The sequence below is a fragment of the Pipistrellus hanaki genome (genome assembly GCF_964339955.1).
Source record: "Pipistrellus hanaki genome assembly, chromosome: 17".
Taxonomy (NCBI): domain Eukaryota; kingdom Metazoa; phylum Chordata; class Mammalia; order Chiroptera; family Vespertilionidae; genus Pipistrellus; species Pipistrellus hanaki.
This window is the reverse complement of record NC_140519.1, coordinates 2187258-2207112: the sequence shown is the minus strand read 5'-3', so window position 1 is coordinate 2207112 and position 19855 is coordinate 2187258. Positions and strand designations below refer to the sequence as shown.

Here is a 19855-nt window from a genome sequence, read left to right as displayed (position 1 = left end):
GGGATTACACTGCACCGGGACTACACTGCACTGGGGCTGCACCGGGACTACACTGCACTGGGGCTACACCGGGATTACATCGCACCAGCGATGCACCAGGCCTACACTGCACCGGAGCTGCACTGGGATTACACTGCACCGGGACTACACTGCACTGGGGCTGCACCGGGACTACACTGCACTGGGGCTGCACCGGGACTACACTGCACTGGGGCTACACCGGGATTACATCGCACCAGCGCTGCACCGGGACTACATTGCACCGGGACTACACCGAGATTACATTGCACCGAGACTACACTGCACTGGGGCTACACTGGGATTACATCACACCAGTGCTGCACCGGGACTACATTGCACCGGGGATGCACCGAGATTACACTGCACCTGGGCTGCACCGGGACTACACCGCACCGGGGCTGCACCGGGACTACACTGCACTGGGACTACACTGCACCGGGGCTGCACCGGGACTACACTGCACGGTGGCAGCACCGAGACTGTACCGGGGCTACACTGCACCGAGACTACACTGCACTGGGGCTACACTGCACCAGGGCTACACTGCACCGGGACTACCCTGCACCAATGCTGCACCTGGATTACATTGCACGGGGGCTGCACCAGGACTACACTGCACCAAGACTACACTGCACCGGGCTACACTGGGATTACACTGCACCAGGACTACACTTCACCGGGGTTGCACCGAGACTGTACCGGGGCTACACTGCACCGAGACTACACCGCACCGGGGCTACACCGGGATTACACTGCACCGGGACTACACTGCACCGGGGCTGCACCGGGACTACACTGAACCAGGAATACACTGCACCAGGGCTGCACCGGGATTACAGTGCACCAGGGCTGCACCGGGACTGCACTGCACCAGGGCTACACCGGGATTACATTGCACCAGGACTGCACTGTACCGGGGCTGCACCGGGACTACATTGCACCGGGACTACACTGCACCGGGACTACACTGCACCGGGGCTACACTGCACGGGGGCTACACTGCACCGAGGCTGCACCTCGATTACATTGCATGGGGGCTGCACTGGGACTACACTGCACCGAGACTACACTTCACCGGGGCTACACTGGGATTACACTGCACCAGGACTACACTTCATCGGGGCTGCACCGAGACTGTACCGGGGCTACACTGCACCGAGACTACACTGCACTGGGGCTACACTGCACCGAGGCTGCACCTCGATTACATTGCATGGGGGCTGCACTGGGACTACACTGCACCGAGACTACACTGCACTGGGGCTACACTGGGATTACATTGCACCAGGGCTGCACCGGGACTACACTGCACTGGGGCTGCACCGGGATTACACTGCACGGGGACTACACTGCACCGAGGCTGCACCGGGACTACACTGCACTGGGGCTACACCGGGATTACACTGCACCGGGACTACACTGCACCGAGGCTGCACCGGGACTACACTGCACCGGGATTACACTGCACCAGGGCTGTACCGGGACTACACCGCACCGGGGCTACACCGGGATTACACTGCACCGGGACTACACTGTACCGAGGCTGCACCGGGACTACACTGCACTGGAACTACAAAGCACCGGGGCTGCACCGGGACTACAAAGCACTGGGGCTGCACAGGGACTACACTGCATTGGGACTACAAAGCACCAGGGCTGCACCGGGACTACACTGCACTGGGATTACAAAGCACCTGGGCTGCACCGGGACTACACTGCACCGAGGCTGCACTGGGATTACATTGCACCGGGGCTGCACCTAGACTGTACTGGGCTACACTGCACTTGGTATACACCGGGATTACATCGCACCGGGGCTTCACCGGGACTACACTGCACCGGGGCTACACTGCACTGGGGCTACACCGGGATTACTTGCACTATGAATGCACCGTGGCTACACTGCACCGAGACTACACTGCACCGGGGCTACAAGGGGATTACATTGCACCAGGGCTGCACTGTGGCTACACTGCACCCGGGCTACCCCGGGACTACACTGCATCAGGGCTGCACCGTGACTGTACTGGGGCTACACTGCACTTGGACTACACCGGGATTACATTGCACCAGGGCTGCACTGTACCAGGGCTACACTGTACCGGGGCTGCATCGGGACTACATAGCACTGGGACTACACTGTACTGGGGCTGCATCGGGACTACGTTGCACCGGGACTACACTGCACCGGGGCGGCACCGGCACTGCACCAGGACTGCACTGCACCGGGACTACACTGCACCGGGACTACATTGCATGGGGGCTGCACCGGGACTACATTGCACCGGGGCTGCACCGGTACTATACTGCACCGGGACTACATTGCATGGGGGCTGCACCGGGACTACACTGCACCAAGGCTACACCAGGACTACACTGCACTGGGACTACACTGCACCAGGGCTGCACGGTTCTACACCAGCACTGCACTGGGACTACACCGCACTGGGGCTACACCAGACTGTACCGGCACTGCACCGGGACTACATTGCACTGGCACTGCACTGGAACTACACTGAACCAGGACTGCACCGGGACTATCCTGCACTGGGACTGCACCAGCACTTCACCAGGACTACATTGCACCGGCACTGCACCGGTACTGCACTGACACTGCACCAGGACTGCACTGGGACTACACTGCACCACACTGCACCAGGACTACACAAGGACTGCATCGGCACTGCACCAGCACTGCACTGGGACTACACTGCACCAGGACTACACAAGGACTGCATTGGCACTGCACCAGGACTGCACCAGCACTGCACATACAGGCCTTGCTTTCCACATTGGCTTGCTGGATGCTTTCTCCTGCTGAAGTTGCTGGGGTAACCCGCGTTGGGCCCTTCTGTTCTCTGGGAGAAGGGACAGGATAGCTCCGTCTACCCAGAGCACTGGGTCAGGCCACACACAGGCGTGCCCTCTGCCACGTCAGCTCTGCAGAGGAGCAAGGCACTGCCAAGGGGAAGGGGAGCTCCCAGGTACTCACGGTGAAGTTCAGCTGGCATCCGCCCATGATGTAGTCCAGGAAGGTGCACTCCACCGTGACCTGAAAGGGAGGCAGCAGACGCTCAGACTCGCCGAGCCCCCTCAGACGCGCTAACACTTCGCGCTGACAGACACGGGGACACAGGGCATCGCCTGCACCTGCGTCTGGGAGAGTCTACCTCTAGATGATTCCAGCCCCATTCAGATTAGAATAATGGCCAGACATACCCTCACTTTACGTCTTAAGAAACTAATGATGAATCGAATATGTTGAGAGCTTTAATAGGCATAATTGTCAAGATTTTAAAAATCACTTGTTTGTTGTAAGAAATCTCTTGGATTTTTCCCTCACAACATCCTACCCCAACACATTGGGATGCCTCGACCCCCACTTCCTAAGGACAAAGAGCCCACAACTGGAGCTCTTCGGAGGCGCTGCCGAGCCTGGAAGCAAGTCACTGAAAGACCTCTTTGCTCTTCCCTACTCTGTCCTCTTCCCTGAGGAGCCCAGATGCTCACGTGACAGGGAACAGGGGATTCCAGCTGTCCCCGTGCACGTGTGTGACCCCCACACCGACAGGGAACAGGGGGTTCCAGCTGTCCCCGTGCACGTGTGTGACCCCACGCCGACAGGGAGAGGGAGACTCCAGCTGTCCCCGTGCACGTGTGTGACCCCCACACCGACAGGGAGCAGGGGGTTCCAGCTGTCCCCGTGCACACGTGTGACCCCACACCGACAGGGAACAGGGGGTTCCAGCTGTCCCCGTGCACACGTGTGACCCCACGCCGACAGGGAGCAGGGGGTTCCAGCTGTCCCCGTGCACACGTGTGACCCCACACCGACAGGGAACAGGGGGTTCCAGCTGTCCCCGTGCACGTGTGTGACCCCCACACCGACAGGGAGAGGGAGACTCCAGTTGTCCCCGTGCACGTGTGTGACCCCCACACCGACAGGGAACAGGGGGTTCCAGCTGTCCCCGTGCACGTGTGTGACCCCCCACCGACAGGGAACAGGGGGTTCCAGCTGTCCCCGTGCACACGTGTGACCCCCACACCGACAGGGAGAGGGAGACTCCAGCTGTCCCCGTGCACGTGTGTGACCCCACACCGACAGGGAACAGGGGGTTCCAGCTGTCCCCGTGCACGTGTGACCCCAAGCCGACAGGGAGCAGGGGGTTCCAGCTGTCCCCGTGCACACGTGTGACCCCACGCCGAAAGGGAGAGGGAGACTCCAGCTGTCCCCGTGCACGTGTGTGACCCCCACACCGACAGGGAACAGGGGGTTCCAGCTGTCCCCGTGCACGTGTGTGACCCCCACACCGACAGGGAACAGGGGGTTCCAGCTGTCCCCGTGCACGTGTGTGACCCCCCACCGACAGGGAACAGGGGGTTCCAGCTGTCCCCGTGCACGTGTGACCCCACGCCGACAGGGAGCAGGGGATTCCAGCTGTCTCTGTGCACACGTGTGACCCCCACACCGACAGGGAGAGGGAGACTCCAGCTGTCCCCGTGCACACGTGTGACCCCACGCCGACAGGGAGCAGGGGATTCCAGCTGTCCCTGTGCACACGTGTGACCCCACGCCGACAGGGAGCAGGGGATTCCAGCTGTCTCTGTGCACACGTGTGACCCCACACTGACAGGGAGCAGGGGATTCCAGCTGTCCCCGTGCACACGTGTGACCCCACGCCGACAGGGAGCAGGGGTGTGAGCACTGCCCAGGAGGCGTCAGGTCACGGACCTCACACTGCTTCACGCTGACGATGCCAGAGTTCTTGTAACTTTTCTTCTTCTGCCTCTTTTTCTCGTTGATGCACTCAAACTCCACCTGTGGGGGACAGAGCGTGTCACTGCGCATCAGACAGGCCAGTGGGATGTAAGTGGTGACGGCCTCCTGGAATGAAACCCCCTGACGGAGTCTACTGCAGCACCTGAGACAATACCACAACGTCCCAACGCTCACCTGGAAGGTGCCTTTTAATACAAATCTCCTGGCAAACTCTAAGCATAACCTTTCTTCTTCACAACGAAGGAAGTAACTGTAACTCCCAGCCTTTCCCTCAGAGAGAAAACATGCTGCTCAGGAAAGAAAAGACCTGCCATGGGAACACAGAGGTGAAGCCCAGTCCTGTGTGAAATGCAGCGCCCCTCCCACTGGGCACTGCCTCCTCCTCCCTGCCTGTCCCCTCCACCCCCTCGCCCTGGTGTCAGTCACCGCCTGGAACGTCTGCAGCCACACAAAACTGACCTACATACTTCATCGAGTTCTCACTTGTTTCCTTCACTCCTTTTTTCACAGCGAGGGGGTAACACTCCGAGTGACCCCTTCGATTCTCACTGCTGCTCCTCACACTACAGCACAGGGACTCGGTGCACATGATGAGCCCGCTCTCCTGGTTCTTAGAAAGCACCCCCTGCCCACCCGTGGTTACTGGTCTAAGAACCGAGCGTGAAGAGGTACATTTGGCAAATGATGTGAAAGAGAATCCTGCGAATCTTCTGAGGGCTCAGGTCCTGCCCGAGTCTCCGTCACCGCCGTGAGCGCTCAGGACTGTGCGTTTCCAGTGAGGAGGCGCCCACTGGCACGGCAAAAGCCGCATCGCTAGCGCCCTCGCTCTCACCGAGCCGCCAGGGCACCGAGAGCGGACAACCAGACAGCCCTGCCTTTGCCGAGCAGCACTGAGCGAGCTGCCTGGGCACAGGGAAGCCTGGCCTGTCCCGTCGGTGCAGGGAACCTGCAGGATGCACACAGGGCGTCCAGTCGATGTCACTCATCCTCGTCTGAAGGCAGGCCATTCACTGCTCCAGACACAGGCGCTGAAACCCCGAAACCACCAGCAGCCCGGCTGAGCTGGGGCGGTACTGCCCGTGGCCAGGTGCCCACCGTGTCCCGTTAGCTCTGCCTCAGAAAACCACCGCGACGCGGAATATCTGCCTCTGCCACTGGGTTTTGCTGCTGTTTTAATCCAGTCTGTCAGCTCAGCGCCCGTCACCGCTGGCATGTAAGCCGCAGAGGGTTGGAAAGCCTCCTCCATCCCACGGGGCCTGTCAGCTGTGGGAGGGGCTGTGACCAGGAGTGGGCCCCCGGGCCCCCTGGAAAGCCCAGCCACTCTTGTTTGTTTACAACCCAATAAGCTAAACCAAAGGGCCCATCGATTTCATGTATTCATTTAGCTAAGATTCCCTAACTTGAAGTCCTATCACCACGCTTCGTCCCTCCTGCGGTAAGGCCACAGGAAGGGCGGAGGTGGGCGGCCAGAGTGCACAGGTCAACCAGGCGTCTGCCCTGCTGCGGGCCCTGATTACCGTGACCCAGCACCTGCCACACACTTCAAAACAAAGGTTTCCCATCGAACCTCGGATGCTGTCTGTAGCCAAACCAAACCAAGGCTCTGTGTGTTCCTGTAAACTCACACCGCAGCCTGGGTTCCGGGTCCTCTATTACCAACCCCCGGTCCCCGAGCACCCTGCAGCCCGGAGCGAGCCCTGGTCTGTGCTGTGCCGAGGGCGGAACCCGACAAGACGCGACTCACGGGCGAGCTCCGGGAGGCCGCCTTCAGCTGCGTCATGGTGGTCTGGAAGGCCCCGATGAGGTCGTGGGAGCCGTCGTTGTCATAGTCGTAGCACTCCACCTAGAAGCAGCACAGAGAGGTCAGGCTGCGGGCCTGTTCGGCCCAGGGCTGCGGCAACGTGGGCTGACCCGCAAGAGCCCTGAGCACTCAAGTGCCCCCAAACCACTTGCAGATGCTCCTGGTCGGCGCGCGGCAGACAGATGAACACAGACCACTCGACCTCCTCTGAGCAGCTTGTTCCCCACCCCGACCCTGGCTGGCGCCTCGCCCACTTCAGTAGAATCACGCGGTGGCTGAAGCTGTCAGGAGGGAGGGCCGGTGTCTGTGCAATGATTTAGATGATTTCGTTATGGACACAGCGAGTCCCCTGCCACCGGGGAGGCCTGCGCCAGTGCCAGCGCCAGACGGAAGCCAGAGCGCAGCGTGCTGAGGGCTCCAGCTCCTATAAGGAAAAGCCCTCTGGGGGAAGCACTGGACCCATGAAGTCCCTGCTGCCACGGGGGGCAGGCGAGGTCGTTCGTGCTTGCTATCTCCAAGCCGAGGGCAGAGCTGAGCTGGTTTGCCTGCAGCTCAGTGCCAGGAGGACGGAGGAGCGGAAAACAGTCACAGATCGCCTGGCCACTCGCTGCAGCGAGACTGCGGTGTGCGCTGTCCGAGAGCGAGCAGAGGGCCTCCGACGGAGCACCGTCTTCTCCAGCTCTGTCACTTCACAGCAGCATCGCATTCTGCAAACGCTCTCGGGCTGCACCCTGTGGCCAACCAGGCTGCTGAGGAGGCAGCGGGTTCCAGGGCTTTGGATGATGGTTTCCTGTGTGGCTCTGGAGCCATGACTGAGGCCCTGGCCCGCCACCCATCACCACATGAACGCCACGTCACCAGCTCCTCACTGCAGGGAACATCTCCCCAGAGGGCTGCGCCTGCTCAGCCCCAGGAGGGAGTCGGGCAAATGGCAACAGGAAAGGCTGCATTCCTTACTTTATTCCCATTTTATCCAGGAAGACAAAACGGCCATCAATTAATGAACACAAACAAGATCCAGAGACACGGCAATCCAAGGGCTGTCGGGAGTGTCCACTTGTTGGGGGTCTTTGCTCGCGGACGAGCCAGACAGCTCGACTCCCGCCCTGTGTATGTGACGCGCAGTCTAAAGCCCACGCCCTCCGTGGCCCTCCCAAGTGTCAGGGAAGAAAATGAATGATCTTAATAACTGCTTTCTAGTTGGACTAAAATTAAAATGCAGTTAAAAACAATCTTAACACCGAGACCGGTTTGGCTCAATGGATAGAGCGTCGGCTTGGGGACTGAAGGGTCCCGGGTTTGATTCCGGTCAAGGGCATGTACCTTGGTTGCGGGCATATCCCCAGTAGGGGGTGTGCAAGAGGCAGCTGATTGATGACTCTCTCTCATCGATGTTTCTAACTCTCTATTTCTCTCCCTTCCTCTCTGTACAAAATCAATAAAATATATATTTTTTTAAAAGTCTTAACATTTTAGTAATTTCATTTAAATAGTTTTTCTTAATTACGGACAAAAGAATTCTACATTACTAGATTTGCATTCAGGAAACTACAATTTATACGTAAGGCAAAATCAAGCTTTGATAATGTCAAGATTTTATTTAAACAGAGCTTATGAAGAGCGAATGTCAGTCTGCCTGAAACTTCAGGGGATGTAAAAATAGCTTCCAACAGTAATTTCTGATAACTCGCTCCACTGCCCCACGGCAGGCACATGTTTGGTGCTAAAGAAAAATAGGACATTTATAATGCTGGCACGGCTTCAGGTAGTTTGGAGGAACATTATATAATGACTGTGTCCTTTAATTTCTCAAGGATTCAAAAACTAGGACTATGGTCTACTCCAGGGGTCCTCAAACTTTTTAAAGTTGGGGCCAGATCACGGTCCTCAGAGAGCTGGAGGGCCGGACTATATGAACTACTAATTCCTACTGTAACACCTTGGCTGCGCTCACTGCCCAAAAAACTTGGCGGGCAGGATCAGACTCCCCTGGGGGCTGCATGTGGCCCGCGGGCCGTAGTTTGAAGACCCCTGGTCTACTCTAAACAACAGTACACACACCTGTACACATATACCCAAGTGAGTGCACATGCCACACACACATGCACATGTGATGATACACACATGCATACATGTGTGCGTATGAGAACACACACCACACCACAGCACATCCACTCGGCATTCCCGGTGAGGCAGGGCAGCATGCACAGCTGTTTTCCATTCGCTGGATATTGTGGCAAGGATAGTCCATGCCGGAGGGACCACACTGCACACCCACACCGGGGCAGAGAAGCCGCCAGCCTCACACCTCCAAGCAACGCCAAACCCAGGAGGAGCACAGATGCATGGCTTTCTGATGTCACAGAGAAGCACAGACGTGACGATGTGGCAGAGCACGTCTGTGTCATTAAAACACACGTTTAAGAATGGAGGCATTCATCAGGTGAGCTTGGAAACAGTTTACTTACTACAATCAGAGAGCCTGTGCGCAAGCCACTGCGTGCCGGAGGTTTAAAAACATTGTTTCCTTGTTAACATGTTAGTACACACAATTAAATAGTTTTGACTTGGGCAAGTTTTTTTTACAGCCTCTCTTGCTTTTCAGATAGATTAAAGCTTCAACTTACTACTGTTAATGTGAAAAGCAAAAGCTCTACATTTAGTGTGACACTGAAAAGTAACATTTTTTGAATTGTTATAGGAGTTTGAATGTGCTTTCCGGAAGGATCTATGCCAGGGAGCAAGGTCTTACCTGCTCTCAAGTTATCTTTCAAGCATCTTTTCTACTGTTTACTTTGTTCGTACTTGCCTCAGTAGTATGCGATTGCTGTGAGCTAAAGACCCCTGAGACCTGGGCTCCAGAGACTTCCGCTCCCCTTAACGGTCAGAGGCGTTGTAACGAGGAGCCTGGCCTACGACAGGAGTCCTCACTCACCAGAGCGAGTGCACCCGCCCACCTCGCAGGGCGACTAACACCCTCTCCCACGCGCTCTCCTGCAGAGCCTCCTGAGCCCCAGCGGGCGCACGCTCGCTGGCCCGCTCCGAGTGTCTTCTAGACCCCGTTTCCCTGTGGCTCTGACTCTGCTGCGGGGGCACTCCCCTACGCAGGCACGTGGTTAAGTCCGGCCAGTTCCTCTTGCTGCTCTGCCTTGTGTCTCTCTGAGTGTTAGACCAGGAGGAAGACCCTGAGAGGGAGGAAAGCTTGTCCCCAACGCCCAACCCTAACCTGCATTTCACTGCTGCTGGGTGGCACACACGCCCCGTGGTATTAACCTTAAATCCTCCACGCTGAAGACGAACAGATGGACCTAGGAAATGAGGCTTCCAGCCATAACAGCACCTGCGCTGCCTTTAACAGCAAGACTTCCCTTCCCACCAATGTAGCCCTTATTTTCTCTGCTGTGCAAGTGGAGATGGCAGCTGACCTGCCCAAGATCCCTTCGCTGTTTCAAGAGCGGAATCGGGACTCGGGCTGTGGTCTGACTCTACATCCGACCTTGTTCCAGGCCACCCGTCCTCCTCTCCGTCCTCACCACATCCCTTACAAAACCAGCAAGACCCATCAGCTTGCTGGCACAGGGCACAGGCAAAGGCTTCTCTCTGGGATCTATGTCAAATGGCTCTAGTATAAAAGTGTCTTTAAAGTTATGTTTTTGATGAGACGTGATAAACAAGAACGATCAAAGATTCTTAGACACCTGCTGTGGCTCCCTGCTGCCGCTCTGCCCTTGGACCCAACAATAAGCCACCACCGTCTTCAGGGCTGCACTTTGCTCTGGAAACAAGAGGGAAAGCCACTGGTCCTCTCCGCGCTGAGGCGGCAGACAGTGCTGGCTCTAGTTAAAGGAACGCCTGCTTTTATCCGCAAGGACACGCCAACGGCACAGAGGGAGCGAAAGGCTCTTATTCACAGAGCAAAGGGATCCTTTTAAAAGGAAGAAACGTTTAAACTGGACATTTTATTTTAAAAATAAAGTGTAAAATAAAAATCACAATGTTGAATTCAGCACTGGGTGGACCATCAGTCAAACATGTTGATTCTTCAAACTCTTTACCTACCACACACCCCGATTCAGGGTTCCCAGGCCCAGCCAAAGGGAGTCCCACAGGCTCGTCCCATCACTTTCTTTCTTTAAATTTACCTAACCCCGTGGTCGGCAAACTGTGGCTCGAGAGCCACATGCGGCTCTTTGGTCCTTTGAGTGTGGCTCTTCCACAAAATACCATGGCCTGGGCTAGTCTACTTTGAAGAAGTGGCATTAGAAGAAGTTTAAGTTTTAAAAATATGGCTCTCTAAAGAAATTTCAATCGCTGTAATGTTGATATTTGGCTCTGTTGACTAATGAGTTTGCCGACGACTGACCTAACCAATTAAGTGTATAAGAGAGGTGAGTCTGTGTATGTAATTTCAAATTACCTTAATAGTCTTATCCATATCTCCGTAGCACAGGGAGTTCAGAGAGATTTTAAAAGGCCTCCACACGGGATTCAGGTTGTTTTTAATGACCTAGAAAATGGAGATGCAGAGACGCGTTAGGAAGCACCGAGTTCACCGCGTTCTGCTCTCGCCTTTCCCGTCCGGGTGGTGCTACGACCTCGCCAGCTGGTCACCTGTCCACGGACACCCGCTGGGATGTACTGCCCCCTGTCCGTGACGGACTCTCTGGTCAGCACGCGTGGCAGGAAGCACGTTGGCAAGGGCTCCCACCCACAAGGGCGCCTTAGGAACCAGGTTTCCATGCGGCAGAGGACTCAGTCCAAGAAAGAACCGTGCTGGGTTGGATGAATTAAAGAGATAGTCATTTCTATAGACATCATAGGCAGATACAAGCAAATGTACAGTTTCCAGCTGTGTCCCCTGCAGGGGCCCAGCTGCAAGAGCACGTGGGCCCTCAGATCTTGGTGTCTGAATACCTCCACCTCTGAGAGACTGAGTCACCTCAAAGAAATGGGTCACCCCAGTCTGGCTCCCACAAGCACATACAAATCGAGGCCCTAGGGCTCATGTCAGAAGCCAGGAGCCATTGAAGGCACGCCCTGTCAAATCCAGATACTGCGGAACCTCGCTTTGCAAACTTAATTCATTCCGGAAGGCTGTTTGAAAACGGCATCATCTTCTCCCACCAGAGATCATGTAAATGGCAGTAATCCGTTCCAGACCCCCAAATGATCCCGTTTTAACCTTCCTTACACACAGTGCATGTCTGTTTACTGTTTAATCTATAAATAAACTCTTCAAAAACAAAAGGACATGAAATGTAAATGAAAGTTTAACAAAAAGGGAAAATTTAACAATAATTATAAGCAGCAACAAAAGCAAAAACACACAAAATATTCACAGCACAGGATCCTGAGATGCTAACAGAGGGGAACTGACTCGTATTTGTGCGTTCTCTCCTTTATCTGTTGCCTGAGAAACACGTGATTCTTCATAAGGCATCAGCAGGAAAGGGCTGTAGCTGAGCAGAGAATTGTTGGAGATGGGAGACATTTGAGAAACGGGGCCCACTGCAGTCTGAACAGGAAAGAGTGATAAACATGAGCACCTTGTGCTCCAGCCATCCATGAGCCCACCATGCCGCTGAAGACAAAAAGGAGGAAGTGAGAGGGAGCACCACTAATCCATGTGCAGGGATGGAAGATGGAGAAAACGACACTGTATGTAACCTCAGTCCGATGGTAATAAGTGAGACTCGGGCACGATGGTCAGCAGAAGCTAAAGCAGGGTGAACTGTGGGAGAATAGCCTGCGGGGCGGCACCACAGACCACCGACTCCTCACAACCGAGACCCAGCTGGACTGGCTGAGAGGCAGAGCCCAGAGCGTGGGCATGCACGGCTGATTACTGGAGAGGTTCGACGGCAGAAAGGCTGGGGAGGCAGGGAGAAAGTCTTACATGGAGAGGATGTAAAAACAGCCAATTGCCACGTGGAAGCCCTGACTGAAAAACAACACAAGATGCTTACAGCATGCGGGACGCTGGGGAGACCTTTGCACAACGCTATAAACCACACCAATGCTGAAGTGCGGCTGGGCAACAGAAACCCCGGCTCTGCTCTGGCAAGGTGGAGTCACATCTGCAGTCTCAACAGGAAGGCTCTGCAAGAGGGTACTACCTGCGTGCAGGTGTGCGAGTCCCTGTGTGTGCAGATGTGCAAGTCCGTGTGTGTGTGCGTGTGTGTGTGTGCACGTGCATCCGTGTGTATACAGGTGTGTGAGTCCGTGTGTGTGTGCAGGTGTGCAAGTCCCGGTGTGTGTGGGCAAATGTGCAAGTCCCTGTGTGTATGCAGGTGTGTGTGTGTCTGTGTCAGAGAGAGAGAAAGAAGGAGCACATATGTGCAGACCAAATGTACAAAAATGTACAGGGAATACATTATAGTGTTCTTTAAAGGGCTGTACATTTCTCAAAATACAAACTTCACTAATAAAAGAAAAAATGAGCATGCTGACCTTGTGTCTGGTTATATATATAGGTCAAAACTCAGATTGCTATTTTTATAGAAACAATTTTTTAAAAATTCAGATTACTACATTCCCCCGGGAAACCTCAGGCCTGCCTCCCAACCTCACACGCTCACCTCTGTTCGGTGCACCAGCAGCCAGGTTCCGTCCGACGTCTGCTTGTGGAACTCCAAGTAAGGGTCGGACTTGCCAAACAGGTCCTACGTCAGAGGGAGAAAGCCGTCCTTCTCGGCGCCTCTCTGGCTGTGGCACCCACTCTGCCCGTGGCACGCTAACACCGCGCTGCCCTCCCGGGGCAGGTCTGCATGCCAGCACTGCAGGGCACAGCCCTCTCCCTCCGCACCAATGCGCCCGTCTCCCCAGAGAAGCGGCATTTCTGATGAAAGCCCTGACCCTGCGCACACAGCCTCGCTTCTCAACACACACGGTGCTTCACAACAGTGAGCACTATGCCCACACTAATAAGCACGTTCTCTGCTGGCCTCAGGCCTAACTGCTCCCTCACACAGCTCTGGCGAGTTCTGGGAGCAGCATGCCAACACCAGGCGCTAACTCTGAGGGACAGCAACCAGATGGACGCAGAGGGATCACGTCAGGTCATATCTGACAGATTGCTGACGGATCAGAGTCTTGACTCCACGTCTATCCTCAGGGTCCAATCCCACACGCCAGGGAGCAGGGGTAAGTATGTGGAGAAGCCACGGCTACCTCACGGTTAGAGTCCCTTCTTTCCTCTTAGTTCCCCACAGCACCTATGCATGCGCAGCAGCCCGCGTGCTCAGAGCTGCCCTTCCCACACCCTCCACACACACACACAGATACACACACTCACAGACACACCCATACATACACACACAGAGGCACTCATAGATACACACACAGATACATACAAATACAGAGACACAAACACAAACACATAGATCATACAGACCCTCAGACACACAGAGACACACGGACACATACAGAGACCTCACACTCACGTACACACACACAGTCACAGCAACACAGACATTTACAGACAGACACACAGATTCACACACACACACACACACACACACATACACGCACCTCACAGAGACACAGACACACACAGAGACCTCACACTCACGTACACACATACAGAGACACATTCACAGATAGACACACAGATTCACACACACCTCACAGAGACACACAGACACACACAAAGACCTCACACTCACGTACACACATACAGAGACACATTCACAAATAGATAGACACACAGATTCACACACACACACCTCACAGACACTCACAGAGACAGAGACACACACTCACACACACACAGGCTCTCACAGACACACCCCAGGACAGCGGGCCTGGAAGGAACTAATGCTCCGGGCTGCACCCCTCCTTTCCCAAACAGGATCTACGGGAGGCACATAGGAGGCGACTGTATCCCTACCCACCTTGTTGTCCAGTTTTCTTGCTTCCATTTCAAACAAGACCACTCTGTTATCCTTTATTTCTTCAGCGGAAATCTATGAGATCAGGTGAGTGAAAGAAGAGTGATTTAGGGATTCTGACACAGTACTGATATTCTGTTACCTAACAGTGTACAAACTCAGTATCAGTAAATCACTAAAATGGTGCCACTGGGAGATCTTTCATGTTAGCTTTCACACATGTGCAATAAGCATGTGCCCAACCCTGCTAACCCTGCGTTCGGCACCTTCCTTCGCAGACGCCGTTGCCCCAGCGGCATCTCCCCAATCCAGGGAAAAGCGCGGCTGGGCACACACCAGCTGCAGCCTGCGAACCCCGAGCTGGGAGCTCAGCAACGCCGGCAACACCCGCAGCTGAGATCACTGTCTCCACACGACCTCACTGGCCACTGCTCACAGCCCGGTGCCGCCCGGGAGCAGTACGGCGGCTGCGGGCGGCGTTCTGTGCCACGAGCGGCTCCCCGCAGACGCTCATGCTTGTGCTGCAGAAGTTTAACCCGGAGCAAACCAGCTGCTCAGGCAGCACGGCGCAGCCCTCCGAGGCTCGCGAGCCCGCCTTCGTCCAGCTCAGGTCAGAACCAGGGCTCCGGAGGGAGAGCCTGAGGAGCGGCGTCCTGCGCGGGGCTCTGTCGGGGGCCGCAGTCACCGGCCTGGGGCTAAAGGGGAGGCCATGCCATGTGAGACCCAACGGAGTGAAGCCGTCTGGGCAGGGTCTCGCAGAGCCCGGAACCGTCCCATGCCGTCGGGTCTAAGTGGGGGAGGGGGCTCCTGGGGCGAGGAAGCACCACGAGGGGCCTGACTCCTTGGCCATTGTAAAACGCAAAGGGATTCGTGAGTGAGTTTTTCTTTCTTTTCTGACACACGTCACACAGGGGTCGGTGATGGCTCCCCAGCAGGGAAGGGGGGCACCACCGGGCTGGCGTGACCAGGCTTGTGGGCAGCTGCCGGCAGCCCCACGTGCCCCCTCACCTCCGAGGCACAGACAAGGTCTCTTACCGTGATGCTGCCCTTCCCCGCGGGCTTGCCGTTCCTCAGCATCAGCGGGCGCGTCAGCTTCTTACTGGACACGATCTGTAATGGGCGGAAGGTGACAGAGAGCTTTTCCACTGCATCTGGCCAACTTCTAACTGAACGGTTTTGACAAAGAGATTGAGCATAAATTTCATTTAACAGGTCATTCAGCCCGGCCGGTGTGGCTCAGTGGCTGAGCATCGCCCTATAAAGCAGGTCACGGTTCGATTCCCGGTCAGGGCACATGCCTGGGTTGCAGGCTCAATCCACAGTGGCGGGGTGGAAGGGGGCAGGAGGCAACCGATCAGTGATTCTCTCTCATCACTGATGTTTCTCTCTCTCTCCCTTCCTCTCTGAAATTAATTTAAAAAAAAAACAACCTATTTTTTAAAAATGAATAAAAAGGATCATTAGAAATGGAAACATTAAGCCCATCCTAGAAGGGTGCAGTGATTCTGAAACACATGGACCCATGGGAAACCCACAGAAACCATTTCTAAGAGCTGTGACCTCCCTGCTCCCGCCCACTAGTTCCCTTTTCAACTCCTTCCAACGTGGATTTCTGACACGTGATGGGGACGAAGGCCAGACTCATCTCTCACTAATCACGGAGCTGAACCCACTGAAAGGCAGGCCCGGTCTCAGGACTCTCAGCAAATGGGATTCAATGTGTCCCCTGACACGTAACCCTCACATACGTAACCCACCAGATACACTGACTAACATAACACTGTAGACCCAGTCCTCCCCTCAGCCATAATTTCTCAAATTCACTTTAATGCTAGCCACAATGGCTTTTTTTTTTAAATTAACTTTCCTTGGATGCCATTTATCAACATTTTAGAAAACCGATCAGCTCCATGTTGCCCAAGACAACAGCAAAGCCGAGATCCCCCAACACTGACCGTGAGTCCTTCCCAGAGGCGATCCCAACCCGGACGCAGCCAGGACCTCTCGTGGGGAGTCGGCGCGGAGCCCAGACACAGCCTCCCTGACCGAGCTTGTCCGCCCCGGGAAGACACAGCCGCCCTGAGCCAGCTTGTCCGCCCCGGGAAGACACAGCCGCCCTGACCCAGCTTGTCCGCCCCGGGAAGACACAGCCGCCCTGAGCCAGCTTGTCCGCCCCGGGAAGACGCAGCCGCCCTGACCGAGCTCGTCCGCCCCGGGAAGACACAGCCGCCCTGACCCAGCTTGTCCGCCCCGGGAAGACGCAGCCGCCCTGACCGAGCTCGTCCGCCCCGGGAAGACACAGCCTCCCTGACCGAGCTCGTCCGCCCCGGGAAGACACAGCCGCCCTGAGCCAGCTTGTCCGCCCCGGGAAGACACAGCCGCCCTGAGCCAGCTTGTCCGCCCCGGGAAGACACAGCCGCCCTGACCGAGCTCGTCCGCCCCGGGAAGACACAGCCGCCCTGAGCCAGCTTGTCCGCCCCGGGAAGACACAGCCGCCCTGAGCCAGCTTGTCCGCCCCGGGAAGACACAGCCGCCCTGACCGAGCTTGTCCGCCCCGGGAAGACACAGCCGCCCTGACCGAGCTTGTCCGCCCCGGGAAGACACAGCCGCCCTGACCGAGCTTGTCCGCCCCGGGAAGACACAGCCGCCCTGACCGAGCTTGTCCGCCCCGGGAAGACGTAACTAGGCGACGAGGATAAACAGGAAGGGCAGGAGAGCGCACCCCACCCGGCGGGCACCGGAGGCCACAGACTCTGGGTTTACAGGGATGAGCCCGGCCGAGGAGCAGCATGCCGGGTGGCATGGTGTGGGCGTCGGGCCAGTCCTGCCAGCGGGACCATCAGCTGCCACTGCGATGGACTGAGCTGGGGCCCGCACGCTGGGCGGCTGCAGCGGGTTCACTCCTGATGTGGGACGAGCACCCCGACCCCAGGACTGAGGGGCCTGGCACACGCTCCCGCCCTAGGAAAGCCGGGATTCCTCACCGACCACGCCGGCTGTGAGCTCCGTCCGCAAGGTGGCCCGTGGTTCCCAACTTTCAAAGTTACACTAAGGAGCACAAGTGAAAATGGACAGCAACAGGGAACAATGGGCGACACTGTACCAGTGTGGGGCAGGCGGGGCGGGGCGCGGAGTTCGGGAGCAGTGCCTGCCTGGCTCTTTGCCCTGCCCCTGGACCAGGACAAGTAACATGCCAACTCCAACTGGAAAACGCAGAAAACTCTGTGAAGGCCCAGCTCGCTGCGCCCTCCGCCCCGCGCACACCCACCTGTCCCAGGGTGCATTCACACTCTCCCAGAAAGTCATCGTCGCCCAGCTCGATGGTCTTGTTGTCGATGTCATAGATCCCGAACTTCAGTTTCTGCACCACCTCGAAGTAGTAGTCAATGATGAAGGTCTTGGAGAACGTGGGGTTCAGGCAGTTCTTAATCCTCTCGGTGCGATCCGCCTGTGCCCCAGAACAAAAGGGGTCAGGTCAGAGGCGGCCCAGATCTCAGTATCTCACCGGCCACCCTGGACGCAGGGGGCCTGACGGCTAAGGAGGCTCCGTCTGTGTGTAAGCTTCCGGTCAGGGACACACCTGCCCCACACTGCACTACCTGTGTGGTGGTTTCCTGACTGTAACATGGGTAAGCTCTTCACGTCGCCAATAAACAATCCACTGGCTTTCACGTGTTAACATACCTCATACCACTGCTGTCCGCTCGAGTTCAGAAACAGCACGCACAGAGGGTCTGACTTGGACCCGATGTCTGCGTCCAGAAGGTTGTCACAGGACACGTTCAGCTCCACCTTCGTCACGCACTGGGCGGCCATCTCCGAGCTGTGAGAAGCCACGTGCGAGAGGGGCCTTGAGAAGCCATGTTCCCAGGAAGTCGCAGAGCTTGTCAGGACCCTGTCTGACCAGGGGGTTCAGGGGGCCCAGGGAGACAGGGGACCAGGAGGGACGGGGGGGGGGGGGGGGGGGCAGCGGGGGATCAGGAGGACCAGGCAGGTCAGGGGGACGAGGAGGGACTGAGAGGGACAGGAGGAACCAGGGGGGTATCAGGAGGACCAGAGGGGATCAGGGGGAGCAGGGGGGGTCAGGGAGACCAGAGAGACCAGTGGGGACAGAGAGGGAAAGGGGGGATCAGGAGGATCAGGGAGACAGGGACAGGGTGGACCAGGGGGACCAGGGGGGATGGAGAGGGAAGGGGGGAGATCAGGGGACCAGAGGGACAAGGGGGACGGAGAGGGATCAGGGCGGATTAGGGGAGCCCAGGGGGATCAGGGGACTCAGGTGGACCAGGAGGGACCAAGAGGGACTGGGAGGGACTGGGACGGACTGCGTGCTTAGACTCTCGCTTAGAACAGAGCTCACTTACTGGGACGGAAATGCAGTTTTTAAGGCGGCAACTGAGACTTAATCACCCGGCCGGCGGGGCTGTGTCGACCTATGAACCAGAAAGTCACGGTTAGATTCCCAGTCGGGGCACATGCCCAGGTGTGGGATGTGCAGGAGGCAGCGATCAATGATTCTCTCTCATCATTAATGTTTCTATCTCCCTCCCTCTCCCTTCCTCTCTGAAATCAATAAAATATATATTTTTTAAAAAGACGAATTGTCTTTTCACTTCACTATAAATTTTACCACTCAGAAAAACTCAAAGCATTAAGCTATGAAATAAAACACATAAAACTACAACCTTAATTATAAATTGCTCATTTAACAAGATGCTAAAGGAGATACTTTCTATTTTCAAAGAATTTTAGCTAAAGACACACCCCCCCCCCCCACCACCACATATTACAGGGCCCTCTCCCTCGCTGCTGCCTGGAAGCCCGGGATTCCCGCCTGACGCGGGGCCCCTACAGAGAGGCCTCGGCCGCCGGCCTGGGTCTAATGCAGACGAGGTGGACAGGCCCGTTTTCCCGCTCCCGCTCCCGCTCCCCGCCCTGCAGACCCGCCAGAAACACCAAGCCTGTCACACCGAGCGAGGAAGAGGCCTGGGGACAGAGGAGGCGGGGGCTGGCCTTGAGAGGTGACCATGCTCAGGGGAAGAGACAGAGTGCCTCCCCTCCTCCCACTCTGCTACCTCCAGCGAGACATGGGGTGCTGGCATGTCAGAAGTCAGTGCTGGCATGGAGGGCCCCAAGCTCCCGGACACGGAACAAGGAGGCAGGCTTCGTGGTTCTAATTCGAGGAGCCTGTGAAGAGCAGCGCGGTGCACCCGTCTCACTGGAGAGTCACTCCTCACGTGGGACAATGCACAGACCCCAGTGCCTCCTGGGAGTCAGTCCTCATGTGGGACACCACGCACAGACCCCAGTGCCTCCTGGGAGAGTCACTCCTCACGTGGACACCCCGCACAGACCCCAATGCCT

General features: G+C 56.5%; 1 protein-coding gene across 1 annotated transcript in view; it reads right to left on the bottom strand.

Moving 5' to 3' along the window:
* Nucleotides 1-18924, bottom strand: part of CPNE3 (copine 3) — a 31011-nt gene extending 12087 nt beyond the window's left edge. The window contains exons 1-10 of the mRNA XM_084864421.1: nucleotides 18856-18924; nucleotides 18176-18314; nucleotides 17760-17939; nucleotides 15527-15601; nucleotides 14495-14566; nucleotides 13181-13264; nucleotides 11020-11109; nucleotides 6546-6644; nucleotides 4754-4840; nucleotides 3014-3073 (exon numbers count right to left, since the gene is read on the bottom strand). Coding sequence (XP_084720547.1) covers nucleotides 3014-3073; nucleotides 4754-4840; nucleotides 6546-6644; nucleotides 11020-11109; nucleotides 13181-13264; nucleotides 14495-14566; nucleotides 15527-15601; nucleotides 17760-17939; nucleotides 18176-18307 — 879 coding nt within the window. The 5' untranslated portion in view covers nucleotides 18308-18314; nucleotides 18856-18924. The remainder of the gene's footprint in view (nucleotides 1-3013; nucleotides 3074-4753; nucleotides 4841-6545; nucleotides 6645-11019; nucleotides 11110-13180; nucleotides 13265-14494; nucleotides 14567-15526; nucleotides 15602-17759; nucleotides 17940-18175; nucleotides 18315-18855) is intronic.
* Nucleotides 18925-19855: the final 931 nt, after the last annotated feature.